The sequence below is a fragment of the Chiloscyllium punctatum genome, chromosome 44, assembly GCF_047496795.1.
Source record: "Chiloscyllium punctatum isolate Juve2018m chromosome 44, sChiPun1.3, whole genome shotgun sequence".
Taxonomy (NCBI): Eukaryota; Metazoa; Chordata; class Chondrichthyes; order Orectolobiformes; family Hemiscylliidae; genus Chiloscyllium; species Chiloscyllium punctatum.
In genome coordinates this window covers 42,000,009-42,016,500 of record NC_092782.1, presented here as the reverse complement: position 1 = coordinate 42,016,500, position 16,492 = coordinate 42,000,009, and the positions used below count along the sequence as shown (strand labels likewise).

The 16,492-nt window shown below is 42.1% G+C and overlaps 1 protein-coding gene across 1 annotated transcript; it reads left to right on the top strand.

Moving 5' to 3' along the window:
* Positions 1-383: 383 nt before the first annotated feature.
* LOC140466614 (lectin-like) lies at positions 384-15,226 on the top strand. Its single transcript, XM_072562063.1, has 5 exons — positions 384-438; positions 2,181-2,323; positions 14,046-14,174; positions 14,260-14,369; positions 15,184-15,226. The coding sequence occupies exons 1-5, from the start codon at positions 384-386 to the stop codon at positions 15,224-15,226; spliced, it is 480 nt and encodes a 159-aa protein (XP_072418164.1).
* Positions 15,227-16,492: the final 1,266 nt, after the last annotated feature.

Here is a 16,492-nt window from a genome sequence, read left to right as displayed (position 1 = left end):
CACTGAGCTGTTCCAGTGCCACGTTGTACAATTTAATGTGTAACTCCTGGAACATTCCCCATGGTTTCCAATCTCTTCTGCGCTGAGCTGTCAGTCTCTGATTGGTCAGCAGGAATTTGGACATCATTGATTCTCGAATCAATTGGATCTGATTTCAATGGTTCCTTCCATCTTCACGGTCTACTATATATATTGACAGTAAGACTTGAACACCTCATCACTCCAGACAACGGAGAGAGGGGGGAGAGAGAGAGAGGGAGAGACGGAGAGGGAGAGGTAAGAAGAGGAGCAGGAGAACCCCATCTTAACTGTGAAACCTGGACACTGATGTTGAATCATTTTTGTTGTGTTTCAGGTGAGGGGAAAGGAACTTCACTGCAGACATGATGCTGCTGATGGGATTGGTGCTGAGTATATTGATGGTCAGTGACATTGCAGGTAGGGTCAACCTAACATTGTGTGTGAGGACAGGTTAATGCTGTGAGCTGAGGGGTTAATGGATGTCCTGTTGTGTGAATGAGAGAGAACAGACAGAGACGGTACCTTGAGGGATCTCTGAAAGTGAGCAATGACCGAACCATTGCCATGTGTTTGATATTCTACACATTCCACATTCACTGTCTGCCCACTCCCCATATGGGCACAGCATGCTTCACCATCCCACCTCATTTTACTGCCCCTCCCCCTCCCCGAAAGCACATGGCAATGCCCAGCCCAGCTATCTCTCATAGTCTGATCCCACATTCCTGCTCATTCCCGCTCTCATCCCACTCTCCAGCTCCCTTTCCATGAATTCATTTTCCACTCAGTCCAAACCTACTCTCCTGCTCACTGCTCAAATGCTTTAATAGACTCCCACAGACTAATCCCTTTCTATTCTCACTCACAGAGACCCATTACTGACCCACTCAATCTGATCCTATTCTCACATTTCCTCCTCAAACGTATCTCACTCAGTTATCTCCTGCTGTGCTGACTCCCCGTGTCATTTAATATCCAAATCAATCGAATCCCACTATCCTGCTCATTCCCCACAGTCATTAATATTCACCCAGTCCAATCCTATTCTCCCCATCATTTCCAATACACTGCCATTTTTAAGAAGCTCCCCCATTCCCTTTTTAAAGAATTGAAGATCCCTGAGCTCAGTTTATGGCTCAGGATTACACCGCCCCCATCCCCCAACAAACTGGAGGAAGAGCACTGTCTGTGAGAAGGTGGAGAATGAGACCTCATAAATACTGATGGTGGCCAAGTGACAAGCGTTTGAAGAACTGACCAGGGTCTTGCAATTCTGAATGGGGATGGGAATGAATGAAGTGGCAGAAATATGAGGTGATAACGTGAACAATATGGAGGTCTGGGAGGATAAGGGAAAGGCAAATGTAACATGATTCTTGGAAGGAACAAAGGAATTGGGGAAGCGTGGGAAATGGGACAGTTGAAGGCACTCACTGTGGAGTGAGCTCTCATTTTGGGAAGAAACAGGAGAGATATCAGAAACACTGGTATTGACCGTGGCATCATCAGAACAGGACAGACAGAGAAACCGAATGGAACAGACTCCGTACAGAATGGGCCATGGGAATAAGTGTAATGATGGCATCAGTGGGAGCTGGGGCATTTATCCAGTTCTGCCATTGACAGTGTCACCTCAGAAATAGAAATGTTGAGGAAGGGGGCAGCCTGAGATGAACCATGAGGGCAAATGATGGGTGAACATTTGGAATAAAGTTGATGTTATTTTAAGTGAGTACATAAAATATAAGCTCGTCACTAACAAATCAATTAAGGAATTAATGAGAATGGCCTCCTCCAGAGTGTTGAGAATGTGAACCTTGCCATTACTCGGTGTACCAGAGGCTGACTGTACAGCCCCATTGGGGGGAATGTAGACAAGCTGAAGGGAATGAAGTGATTTGGTGGTAGTGTTGGAGGAAGTGATCAGAATGGTAGGAGACCCCTGTAGGAAATAAACACTGTCTTTGACCAACTGGACCGAGCAGCTTGTTTCTGTGCTGCACTTTCTCTGTATTTCCATGTGCGAAGGTTATTGCAGTGAAGTGGAAAGCCTCATTCTGAAGCAGGCCCCATTAACCACATGCTCATCAGTTTCTCGCCTCATGAAGGGGAAATGAACTGTGAATGATGTGATTATTGCACCTTGTTTTAATCTGCAGCTGGTCAACAGACTTCAACACACATGGATCAGGACCTTGTGAATTGTAGTCCCCTGGACGAACAGGATTGTTCTGGTGGCTTCATTTACTTTGGTCATTGCAACAAGTTTGTTCTTGAAAAAAGGTCTTGGATTGATGCTGAGGTAAGACCTTGGAATCTCCATTGTAAGTTATTGGGTTGTGTTCCTCAGTGTTTCTGAAATGACTGAACACAGAATGAAAGAAGCTTCTTGTATATTCGTGGACATTTCAGAAGCCATGTGTTACATTACCTGGGTAATGTGAACTCCACAATCAACTATGACATTGAATCTGCTCGATATGGAGGGTCCCTTAACAAAATAATTTAGCAGTGAATGAAAACTATGAGCCAAGTTTTAAAATTGTCCCATAACAATTTTAATTTAAGAATTTTCTTCTTTGGATACTTAATATCAAAATGATTTTCTGTGTTCCAATAGAACATACGGTGACTTACACATGCATCGTTGTAATGATGTTCACTAAAGTTCATTGTTCAAAATGTTTGTGATTATTCTGCTCAAGTTTGAAGTAGGTACCTGACATTGAAGATCATTGCATTGTGAGACAGAAAAGTGGTTCAAGGAACTAAAAGTCTTTCAGTTGTGAAGGTAACTGAGAAAGGAAGTTCTTTTGCTATTAAAATGTTGAGAGGAATAGATATCGTTGAGGAGTATCCAACCTGCTCGACAGGATTTCCTCAAAGCCTGGAGCATCAGAGGCTGAGGGGTGAGCTTTCAGAAGTTTATAAAATCATGAGGGGCATGGATAGAATGAATAACTAAGATCTTTTTGCAGGGTACAGGAACCAAAACTAGGAGGCAAAGGTTGAAGGTGAGTGGAGAAACATCTGGAAGGGACCTAAGGGGTACCTTTTCCACACAGAGGTTACTGTGTGTATGGAGTGAGCTACCAGATTGAATTGGTGGAGGCAGGTGCAATTACAACATTTAAAAGGCATTAGGATGGGTACATGAGCAGGAAGGGTTTAGAGGGATATGGGACTAATACTCGCAAATGGGACTAGATCAGTTTGGCTATCTGGTCGGTATGGATGAGTTAGATCAAAAGGTCTGTATAACTCTGACTCTTCATGAATGAACCCCAATGAGAATTTGTTTATCCCTCATGGGAGTGGAAGCATAGTTTAAAAATTAGGGCCAGATTATTCAGGAGAGAGTTTCAGAGCACTTATTCAGTCATAGAGTCTTTAAAAAGACATGAGAGGCAATTTTGATAGACAGAGGTGGTTTGTGTGTGAAATGAACTTCCAGAGGAAGTGGTGGATGCGGGTCCAATTACAACGTTTAAAAGACATTTGAATAGGTACAAAATAGGAAAGGTTTGGAGGGATATGAGCCAGGAACAGGCAGGTAGGAGTAGTTTAGTTTGGGATTATGTTCGGCATGGATTAGTATGTTTGGCATGGATTAGACCAAAGGGTCTGTTTCTGTGTTGTCTGACTCTATGACTCTGTCATATCCCCTCTCTGCCTTCCTGGTTTCTTTCATAAGAACACCCTGACACTCGTTACATTGATTAAGAGATTCAACTGAACCAAGTTGTCCATGTCTAAAAGTAAGATTTTCTTTTATCCTTGACTCGAACCTCGCTATCTTTATTCATCCATTGTTCCCTTAATCTTACCAGCCTTAATGTGGAGGTGCTGGTGTTGGACTTGGGTGGACAAGGTCAAAAGTCACATGACACCAGGTTATATTCGTGTGACTTCTGATCTTTACCAGCCTTACCCTTCTCTCTAATATGAACTCTTGTCATCACACTCTTGAGCGCTTCCCACTTTTCAGACATACTTTTACCTGCAAACAGTTTACTCAAATCAACGTTTGAAATTACTTGACTCATACCAATAACATTTGTCTTATTCCAATTTAAAAAAATGTAACTTTCATGGAAGACTTATCCTTTACCATAACTGTTTTAAAACTAATAGATTTATGATCATTTGACCCAAAGTGTTCCCTCACTTTTTCTGCAGTCACCTGCCCTGCCTTATTTCCCAAAATAAGGTCTCGTTTTGCTCTGCCTTGAGTCGGAGCATCCACATATTGATAAAGATAATTTTTTGAACAAAATTGACAAATTCTTGATCATCCAAACCATTGACACTGTACAATCCCCAGTTAATGTTTGGAAAATTAAAATTCCCCCATTATTACAACCTTCTTCTGCTTACATATATCTGAGATCCCTCTTCATAGTTGTTTCTCAATTTCCCTCTTACTATTGTGGGGCGTTTAGCACAATCTCATCAAAGTGATCTTTCCTTACTTATTTCTAACTTCTATCCTTATATCTTCACTGGCCGATTTTTCATAAATTATCTTCTCTAGTTCCAGCAGTAATTTATTCCATAATCAAAAATGCCACTTCCCCTCCTTTCTTGCCTCCTTTCTGATCCTTCCAATAGCATCTAAACCCTGTATCATTGAGCTATCAGTCTTTCCCATCTCTCAGCCAAGTTTCTGTAATAGCCAAGATGTTTCAATCTCCTGTTCCTAAACATGCCCTCAGTTCATCAGCCTTACCTGTAAGGCCTCTTGCATTGCAATAAAAGCAATTTGGTCCTTCAGAGTTACTACAGACTCTGACTCTTTCTTGTCTTTCTTTTCTAATTGATGTTCTCACCACATTCTGAACATTACCCCCCAATCCTTCTATTTAATTGCTGCTTAAAATTCCTCCACTCCCCCTCTCTTTCGTACAAAGTCTCTCTTAATAGAACGAGCAATTCTCCCTGCTAAGATAGTTGTCCCTTTCCAGTTCAGGTGAGACCCATCTTTTTTGAACAGGTCTTAGCAATCCCAAAAGACGTTCCAATTGTCCAAAAAGCTGAATCCCTCAACAAAACACCAGCTTGTCAGCCATTGATTTATGACCTTTAACCTTTTGTTTTTTTTTCTCCGTTGTTTGAGTTTGGCATTGGAAATAAAACAGAAATTACTACTTTTGAGATTTTTTAAAAATCAATTACTTAACCTCTTATATTTACTCTGTACTGCTTTAATCTTTTTTCCTAAAAATGCCATTTGACATTTTTACATTAATGTGAACAAGCAATACAATAATTTCCTGCCTCTCAATCTCACTTTTAACAATATGTTTGAAACACTTCGAGAAGTCCTTAATCCTTGCACCAGGAAAGCAACAAACCATCCTAAATTTGCACTGACCACCACGAATCTCCAGTCTCTGACGGAGACTCCCCTGTAACAATAATTCCATGAAATGTTGTCAAACATTGCCTTACATAAGAATTATTCCAAGTGTCCAAAAACTGGCTGGCCTTCCATTTAGGAATAGCCAGCAGAGGCTTTTGAACTATCTCATTACTTTCCTGACAGTCACCCATCTGTCTGACTGATCCTGTTATGTAATAATTTTTCTCAATCTATTAGCCATCTCATATGTACCAATAACATTACACCTAAAAAAAAGGAACTTCCAATAACACCTTTTATATCAAATCAGCTACCTCTAATTCCCCACAGAAAATAAAAAACGTTAAAATAGAAAAGAATTTTAAAATGCATATAGCAAACATATCAGACTTAAATAAAATCAATCACTTCGCTGATTAACTGAATTTTAAAAATGACTTCTCCTCAATAAATTACTCAAAGAAAGAAATAATCGTTTCCAGAGACGAACATGTGTTGGACACCTGGAAACAAAACCACGGCACTTCATTTTAAAGCAAACTGTTTGGCTTTTCAAAACAAATATCTCAAATCGCGAATAGTTTTTTTTTAACTTCTGAATTTAGAATAAAAATCTCAGCCATTCACTATCAACCCTGAAAAGCTTGTTTTAAAAAATGCCCGTCTGAAAAAAATAATTTTGTTTGATATTTTTGTTTTTTGAAAATATTATTAAAACAGAATGAATATAAGTCTTATATTAGCAACTATAATAACCCTAATAAAACTATGATAAATCTTTAATTAAGCCTGCAATCCCAGGAGCAGCTGCAAGATCCATGCTCCCTTCCAAAGAGCGAGAGCCCATCTAAAGGGTGCTAGATATGTTCCACACACAGCAGTGGATACAAGATCAATTATTAACTTTAGGAGAAAGTGAGGACTGCAGATGCTGGAGATCAGAGCTGAAAATGTGTTGCTAGAAAAGCGCATCAGGTCAGGCAGCATCCAAGGATAAGGAGAATCGACGTTTCGGGCATGAGCTCTTCTTCCTGAAGAAGGACTCATGCCCAAAACGTCGATTCTCCTGCTCCTTGGATGCTGCCTGACCTGCTGTGCTTTTCTAGCAACACATTTTCAGCTCAATTATTAACGTTACACCTGCAATGGATAAGGTTTTGTTGAGCAACGGGCAGGTCTTACGCAGTCAATGGTAGGGCCATGGGGAATGTAGTCAAATAGAGATACATAGGGGTGCAGTTCCATAGTTCCTTGAAAGTGGTGTCTCAGGTGGACAGGGTGGTGAAGGCAACATTGGGCACACTTGTGCTCATCGGTCATTGAGGATGTGTGATGTCATGTTACACCTGTACAAGGTCTTGGTAAGGCCACATTTGGAGTACTGCGTACAATTCTAGTCAGCCTCCTACAAGTTGGATGTTATTAAATTGGAAAATGTGCAAAAAAAAATTTACAAGGATTTTAGACCAGATCTAAAAGTTCTAAATTGGAGGAAGGCAAATTTTGATGGTATTAGGCAAGAACTTTCAAAAGCTGATTGGGCGCAGATGTTCTCAGGTAAAGGGATGGCTGGAAAATGGGAAGTCTTCAGAAATGAGGTAACAAGAGACCAGAGAAAGTATATTCCTGTTAGGGTGAAAGGAAAGACTGGCAGGTATAGGGAATGCTAGATGACTAAGAAATTGAGGGTTTGGATAAGAAAAAGAAGGAAGCATATGTCAAATAGTGACAGGATAGATCAAGTGAATCCTTAGAAGAGTATAAAGGCAGTAAGAGTATACTTAAGAGATAAATCTGGAGGGCAAAAAGGGGATGTGAGATAGCTTTGGCAAATAGAGTTAAGGAGAATCCAAAGGGTTCTTACAAATGCATCAAGGATCAAAAGGGTAACCAAGGAAGAGAATAGGGTGTCTCAAAGACCAGCAAGGCAGACTTTATGTGGAGCCGCAGGAGATGGGGCAGATACTAAACAAATATTTTGCATCAGTATTTACTGTAGAAAAGGACATGAAAGATATAGAATATAGGGAAATAGATGGTGACATGTTGAAAAATGTCCATATTAAAGAGGAGGAAGTGCTGGATGTCTTGAAAAGCATAAAAGTGGATAAATCTCCAGGACCTGATCTGGTGTACCCTAGAACTCTGTGGGAAGCTAGAGAAGTGATTGCTGGACCTCTTACTGAGGTATTTGTATCATCAATAGTCACAGATGAGGTACCGGAAGACTGGAGGTGCCACTGTTTGAGAAGGGTGGTAAGGACAAGCCAGGGAACTATAGACCAGTGAGCCTGACCTCGGTGGTGGGCAAGTTGCTGGAGGGAATCCTGAGGGACAGGATGTACATGTATTTGGAAAGGCAAGGACTGATTAGGGATAGTCAACATGGCTTTATGCATGGGAAATCATGTCTCACAAACTTGATTGAGTTTTTTAAAGAAGTAACAAAGGGGATTGATGAGGGCAGAGCAGTAGATGTGATCTATATGGACTTCAGTAAGGTGTTCGACAAGGTTCCCCATGACAGATTGGTGAGTAAGGTTAGATCTCATGGAATACAGGGAGAACTCGCCATTTGGATACAGAACTGGCTCAAAGGTAGAAGACAGAGGGTGGTGGTGGAGGGTTGTTTTTCAGACTGGAGGCCTGTGACCAGTGGAGTGTCACAAGGATCAGTGCTGAGTCCTCTACTTTTCATCATTTATATAAATGATTTGGATGTGAGCACAAGAGGTATAGTTAGTAAGTTTACAGATGACAGTGAAGAAGGTTACCTCAGATTACAGTGGGATCTTGATCAGATGGGCTAATGGGCTGAGAAGCGGCAGATGAAGCTAAATGTAGATAAATGTGAGGCGCTGTATTTTGGGTAAGTAAATCTTAGCAGGACTTATACACTTAATGGTAAAGTCCTAGGGAGTGTTGCTGAACAAAGAGACCTTGGAGTGCAGGTTCATAGCTCCTTGAAAGTGGAGTCGCAGGTAAGTAGGATAGTGAAGAAGGCATTTGGTATGCTTTCCTTTATTGGTCAGAGTATTGAGTGCAGGAGTTAGGAGGTCATGTGGCAGTACAGGACATTGGTTAGACCACTGTTGGAATATTGCATGCAATTCTGGTCTCCTTCCTATTGGAAGGATGCTGTGAAACTTGAAAGGGTTCAGGAAATATTTAAGAGGATGTTGCCAGGTTTGGAGGGTTTGAGCAATAGGGAGAGGTTGAATAGGCTGGGGGTGTTTTCCCTGGAGCATCAGAGGGTAATGGGTGACCTTACAATGGGTGTATTTATAAGGAGAGGCTGGATAGACTGGGACTTTTGTCCTTGCACCATAGGAGGCTGAGAGGTGACTGTACAGAGCTTTATAAAATCAGGAGGGGTAGAGATAAGGTAAATAACTAAGATCTTGTCCCGAGGATATGGGAGTCCAAAACTAGAGGGCATTGGTTTAAGGTGTGAGGAGAAAGATGGAAAAAGGACCTGAAGGATAACCATTACATGCAGAGGGTGATTCGTGTATTGAACAGGCTGCCAGAGAAAGTGGGTGCAATTACAACATTTAAAAGGCATCTGGATGGGTGTATGAATAGTAAGGGTTCAGAGGGATGTGGGCCAAATGCTGGCAAATGGGACAAAGTCAGATTGGGACGTCTGGTTGGCATGGACAAGTTGGACCGAAGGATCTGTTCCCATGCTGTATGACTATGACAAGTGCGTAAGGCAGTAAAGTAGGTGTACAGCATGCTTACCCTCATCAGTGAGGACACGGAGCATAAAAGTTGGCAAGTCATGTTGTAACTGAATAAAACTTTAGTTTGGTCACATTTAAAATAGTATGTGCAGCTCTGTTTCTCACATTATAGGAAGGATGTCGAAGCTCTGGAGAGAGTGCAGAAGATGTTTACCAAGATGCTGCTGCATTGGAGTGTATAGGCTCTCTAGGAGAGATGAGGTAAACTTGGATTGCTTTCACTAGAGCATCAGAGGCTGAGAGGTGACCTGAGGAATATATAAGAGATGCATAGATCGGGTGGATAGTCGGAATCTTTTTCTCTGGGTGAAAATATCAAATACTAGGTGGCATAGGTTTGAGGTGAAAGGGGAAAGTTGAAAGGATGTGTATGAGGCACATTTTTTATCCAGAGGGCAGTCAGCATCTGGAATATACAGCTGGGGCAAGTGGCAGATGCAGATATGTTTGAAGATGTCTTTAGACAGACACATGAACAGACTGGGAATAGAGAGAAGACGGATCACATGCAGGAAGGTCGGATCCATTTAGAATGACATCACGGTCATCACAAATGGTCAGCTGAAGAGCCTGTCTGCCCTGTTCCATGTTGTACTTACATTCAAATGTTGTACATTCCACTTGGAGCTTCAGCGGGTGGGATATCTTATTTAGAGCCTTTGGTGGATTTCCATAATATTTTGATTTTAGCATTGTTTTTGCAAATGTTGTAAATATGCCGTATACAATCATAATCTGAAATACAGTATAGACAGGTGTTAGGTTGAATTTGTCAGATGACTTTTAAGGGTTCAAGTTAGAGGGTCAACGAACACACAGATGCTCGTTTTGAGAGGCTGAAATTCATGCTGCAATTTAAAATACTATATTATTAGCAGAAGTCGATTTGATCGCACAACTAATCCCAGGTAAAGAAGAAAAACACAATGAATTACAGTAACGGTAATTACCAGATAAAAGTGAGAGACCATTATGAAAATTCAATATGTTAAAGATTCATAAAATCCTTCAAAATCACACTGTTCAACATCGTCATGGCCTGGTATAATTGCACACTGAAAATGAAACATTTACTAAAATCTGAATGTGTAAGCGTCTTGAACTTTCCCACCAAATTCTTCCATTTTCCTCCCATTTACTTTTGTATGTTCTAAACCTCAACAACATTAACAAAGTTGTCTAAGAACTAAAGATAAACAAGTATTTGGCGAATATAATTCACTTTTATTCCGATACAATGGCACAATTAAAATGATTAATTTTTTAATGATATTAGCTTTTGGATGTGTAGTGAAGAAAGTGCAATAAGTACCGATAGACTTAGTACCGGTCTGAATGAATGAATGAATCAAAATGTGCTGTAATAAACCAAGTGCAGTAAGTAGAATTATGAATGGATAAATAAATGAATGAGTGAATGAATGAATGAAGACACAATATAGTAAACAAAGAGCAACAAATAGAGTTACCAGTACGAATGAATGAATGCGATTTTGTCTAAGTGGATTAATGGGATCATGCAGTTTCCTTTGTAAGTGGTTTATAATGCAGGGTCGACTTATACACAAGATATATGGAAAATACATGAAGTTTTGGCCAAAGTAAGGGATCTACTTATACAAAAGATTGACCCATACATGGGTATATACGATAGTAAATCGCTGTACACGCATTGAATTTCCAATCTACATTTTAAGTCCAATTTTATAAAGGAAAACCACTAAAGTGCAGATTTGGAAATATTGATGAGTATATTTTGGTTTCACAGCATAATTAACAAATTCCAGTCGAGCAATCCATAGCAATGGTATAGGATATGTTTGGATTCAATTTTAAACTCTCATGCATCATTTTACATTGCATTAATGGGGAGGGGGTTTGGCCTTATTTTTCTCTCTCTCGTCTCAGTCCTGGAATGCACCCGTTCTGGTTGACTCTCCCCTCCTTTCCTGGGGGGAAGCTCCCTGAGACTCCCAACCTGCACTCCAATACTCAGTTTCAGTATAACCCCAGCTCTCAGCGATACCCAAGATCACCAAGCTAGTCTTACCCTGGGATTCATCACACTCCACCCCCAGAACCAATCTTCCTCAGCTCCACCCAGTAAACACTGCTTGTGAGCTTTTCAATCCCAACACTCTCAGCTGAACTGAAGTATTCATGCTCGTGGGCTTGTTCTGAGGCCGGACCCCAGCCCCTATCACAGAATCAGCAACTTTCTCATTCCCCAGGATTTCTCCTGAATCAAACACTGAGCTGCCTGTTAATTCCTGAACCTCTCCCTGAGTTTGGTGGAATAGCACAGAGCGATCCAACTCGTATAGAGTCCCCGACACAGATTCGGTGTATTCAGCTGCCTTCCTGCAGTGCACACAGTTACAGCATTGATAAAATAGAGTTGGCTTCAGTTACTGACTGTCTCCCATGTTCCCCATCTTTTCTAACCAATCTTCAAATTCCTTCAGTGACACTCAAATTAATGATTGATCGAAAATCTGTCAATGTGCCCTTTTCATATTATTGGACAGAATTAAATATTCTGAACATTTTGAAAATGTCAGTTTCAGTTTTCTTAAAACTGAGAGTATCCTGAAACTTCATTCTTCAGATATCTGGGCACTTGGACAAATTAAATGCAAGAATGAGCAAAGGATTCCAGAGCAGAGTCCTCATTTTAGAGAATGAATTTCCTTCTAATTTCCATATTCGATCTCAATCTACAATCTCCCCCTGAGGCTGAATCTAGTGTTTGTTGGCTAAGGGTCAGTTTTATTAAGTCTCATGGAGGGTTTCTCTCATTGAAGCTGAGTGAGATCTCTTGTCCTGGGGCAGGGCAGAAAAGGGAAATCTGGCATCTCCCCTTTGCAGACAGGGACCTGGTGGTGGGAAGGTGCAGAGTTAGTTTACCACCCCCAGCACTGGCAGTGGAAACTATGATACCGAACCCTGCCAGCCCATTCCAATGTTGCCAGCCAGGTCAGTGGAGTCTCTGACATCTGTTACCCAGCCCATCCCCTGACACCACTGACCCTGCAAACCCTCAGTGCTACCAACTCACTCGCTCAGGGAACCTCTGCACCTGCACCAAAAGTAGCAGCTGTGTCACTCACTTTCATCTCCCACAATTCCTGATGCTCTCTCATTACAGACAGTAACAGCTCACAATAGGGCAGGGAGAGTGAGGACGGGCTGGTGGGATGCTCAATATCCAGCTCCTGAGCATCCTAACTCTGACTGCCCCGAGCAGCTAATTGGCCATGTCCCAGCCCCTGGGCTGGTATTGGAGGCTGCCCTTGCCTTACCGTGCTGGGACCCCCTGAGGGAAGGCTGTCTCCTTTGACCTGACTGAGAACTGATCACAACCGGGACAAGCTTCCCAGCTTTGAGTCTGTATTAAACAGCACAGCAATACTGTGGGACTGTGAGCCTGGGATCTCTGCATATCTCTTGCTCAATGCTGAGGTGCAGCATTGAAAGGCAGAAGCACCATGTTAGGGGATTGGAGATGTACCATGAAGGATTTTAGACACTGGCACATGTCAGCCGTCTGTACCTGTGAACATGGGGCACATGTGGTAGTGTCCATGGAGCGTGTCAAGAGATATTTGAACCTGGTGTCCAACGTGAAGGTCCTAATGAAGCCAGCAATGAGTTGAAGTCAGCAGGTACTCACTGTCCGTGTTCCAAGTTTACAGCATTTTTTTTGCTCCTGGCAGGTAATAGAATGGGAAGCTGCCTATTAATGAGGCAGTTAACAAAGATTATTCAACCTGAATAAGCAATTTACTACAACCTAGCGAGAATCTCCCCTCATTGCCTAGAACATAGTTTAAAGTTGCAGAGAGTTGTTCCTGATATCGAGATAGGCCTTGCTGGACCTCCCACATGTTCCTGCCACATTTCTCACCATATCCCATGTGGGTCAGGCCCTGACAAGATTCGGCCCTTCTCCATCATCCATTGTCTGTGCATTTGAGCTTGAACCAGAATCACTCATTGTGTAACTTTACAATCCCTACAGCAACAACCTGTTAAATTCCTAAGAACCTATCACTGAATCACATGATCTCCTGAGAATACGATCTAAAGTTGACAAGCATCGATGTGGTTTGTCATTGTGAGAAATTTGTTGCTGTCAATGTGGTCACTGCACAGTGACATGGACTGCAGTGACTGTTCACATCTGGATTGACAGCTGTGTGTGGATAAAACTTGGGGAGAACAGGAAACACAACGTCACCCACAGAGCGTTCGAGCACAAGCCCAGCCCAAAATCAGCTGTTACACAGAAGCTGCTGACATTTCTATCTGATGGGTTGAAGCCACAATGAGGTTGGTCCCAAATCCTCAGCCTCAGTGAGGCACCATTCACTGAAGTTTGGAGTCAGCCCATATCAGGTCCTTGTGGACACGCAATCATGGGATTATAGTTTTATTGTTCATAGAACATAGAACATAGAACATTACAGCGCAGTACAGGCCCTTCGGCACTCGATGTTGCACCGATCAAAGCACCCCTAACCTACACTAAGCCACTATTCTGCATATAACTATCCAATGCCCGCTTAAATACCCATAAAGAGGGAGAGTCCACTACTGCTACTGGCAGGGCATTCCATGAACTTACAACTCGCTGAGTGAAGAACCTACCCCTAACATCAGTCCTATATCTACCCCCCCTTAATTTAAAGCTATGCCCCCTTGTAATAGCTGACTCCATACGTGGAAAAAGGTTCTCACTGTCAACCCGATCTAACCCCCTAATCATCTTGTACACCTCTATCAAATCACCCCTAAACCTTCTTTTCTCCAACGCAGCAAATTTTCAAAAATAAACCTGGTGGAGAAATGTAATTGAATATGTTCAATATAAAAATGTAACCAGGAATAAATTGTCTTTTTATAATAATTTCAAGTTGCACTGCCGAACACTGGCTCCTGGTGGTCATCTTGCTTCCATACACTCCGAGGAGCAGAATCAAATTATTATAAAGAATTCATCTCCATCTACAAATTTTTGGATTGGCTTGAATGACATCTACAAGGTAACATTACTAGCATTGCTGCTTTACATTATTTAGGGGAAACAAACTATATATTTTTAAATAGTATGAGTTTATATCTCCATAGGAGGGGACTTACCTCTGGACTGATGGATCTTCATCAGATTTTATGAATTGGAAGATGAACCAACCCGATAACCATAATGATAACGAACACTGTGTGCACTCCGTCGGTAAGTCAATGTTGCCGAGTGTCTCAGGGAAAGGAAAATAGATCCCTGGGTGAGATTCCCACTGGACTCTGTGTGGTTGAGTTACTCCGACCGACGCTCCTATCATTCGAGTCTCACTATCCCACCGTCCACAACACAACTGAAAATATTATATAGATTTTACCAAGATAATCAGTTGGAAACCCTTATCCATAGCAGGTTATAAACAGCAAGATCTATCCATCAAGTTTCTTCACAATTCATTGATTTATTACCAGTTGAAATTATTGAATGTAGTATTCATTGATTTAACATAGTAAATGATGTTAAAGTACAAAAACTTATTATGAATCGAAATATCCCCCAAACATAACCAGACACACACACACAGACACACAGACACAGACACTAACACACTTCACTGTAATACTTGGCTTTCAGAAAATGTTCCTTTCTTCTTCTTGAACTCTGTTGCTCTGATGTTCTGGCACCTGTCATCTCACTAACCACCGATAGTTGTCCCTGAAGTCAAATACTTCTACAGAGGGCGGTATCCCATCACTAAGTCACACTTTCGTTACACATGAACACTCCTTCACTGCAGTACAGCCTCATAAAGAGGCAGGTACCAAAGTGACAGCTTCTCTGATACTCCCCTTTAAATCTGTCAGCCAGGGCTCCCTGATTGGAGCAGATTTACAGCCCCAATCAAGGAACTCATATTCTATGAGGTCTACACAGCTGACCTTGTTACAATCACTGCATCCCTCGCCCACTGAATCTGAGGCCATAGGCTGCACCTTTTCCTTGGAAAGCTTCCTGGGGGTGTTTAGCACCAGGTCAGGTTCTTCTGACTTGGAATCCAACACGGGAAGCATGTAAAGCACAGGAGCTCTCCCTTTGCTCCAGGAGCACCTCGGTAGAATTTCACTCCTTGCTTTCAGTGGCAAAGACAGTGAGGCAGTTACTTCAGTTATTTCCATCTCAGATTCAGGGGACTCGAGAATGCTTGAAGGAGAGGGTGGATCCACAGGTTCCAGCAGCATTTCCCAAAGGTTCCAAGGGGCAGGGCATGTTTTGCTCCTGCACCGTTTGTGAAATTGCAGCTTTCATTCAGGAATGTCACACGTGGATGAATGTTGTACATGACTGACCCTGATTTCACATCGACCATGACTCTTACTGATGTAGGGCCTTGTACATGATTTCACTTTCGTCAATCCAGTCTTCAAAGTTTGAACAGCCCTTTCTGCCAGGCCATTGAGTGAGGGGTGGTATTGAGCTGTCCTCAAATGTTGAATCACATTTGACTTGAAGAAAGAGCGAAATTCCCTGCAGGTAAATGATGGCTGTTACCTGTGACTAACACTTCCAGGACTCCGTATATTGTAAACAATGTGCACAATTTTTCTATTGTTGTCCCCATGTTTGATGATTAGACTCTATGCACGTCCAATCACTTTGAGTGGACATCTGCAATGACTAAGAACATTGAACCCATGAGAGGACCTGTGTAGTTGAGGTGAAACCGAGTCCAAGCTTTGCCTGGCCATTCCCACGGATGTGGGGCAGCTGCTGGCAGTACTTGGCCACGGGGCACTCTGGGCACTGCCCCATCAATGCAGCTGCGTCTGCACCCAATCCCGGCCACCAGACACAACTTCTCACCAAAATCTTTATTTAGGAGACCTCTGGGTGGTACTGGTGATGTTGAACCAGTATTTGGCAGCGACCTTTGCTCAGGACAATCACTCTTGCTGTATGTAATAATATGCCATACTCTACCGTGAGCTGGGCTCTCCAGGTCCAAAAAGCTTTCAGCTCTAGTTGTGATGGCCCTTTGGTTTTTCCCATTAATATCAGCTGTTTCAGTTTGGAAAGGACAGGATCTTCCTGTGTCCAAAGTCTGATACAGTCCATTATGTGGAAAAATGGTGGTAATGCAGTTTGGCAGGAAGCCAACAGGAGATGAATATTATTTCAGTGGGTTCAGTCTCAGACTAGTGCAGCACAGTGGAATGATTGAGTCCTCACGCAAAAATCCCAAAAGGCCAGCATCCAAACTCCACAGATAATCACAAAGGCAAGTGGAATGTTGGCTTTTCCTTTAAGGGGAACGGAGTATTGGACTGAGACAGCTTTTGAATC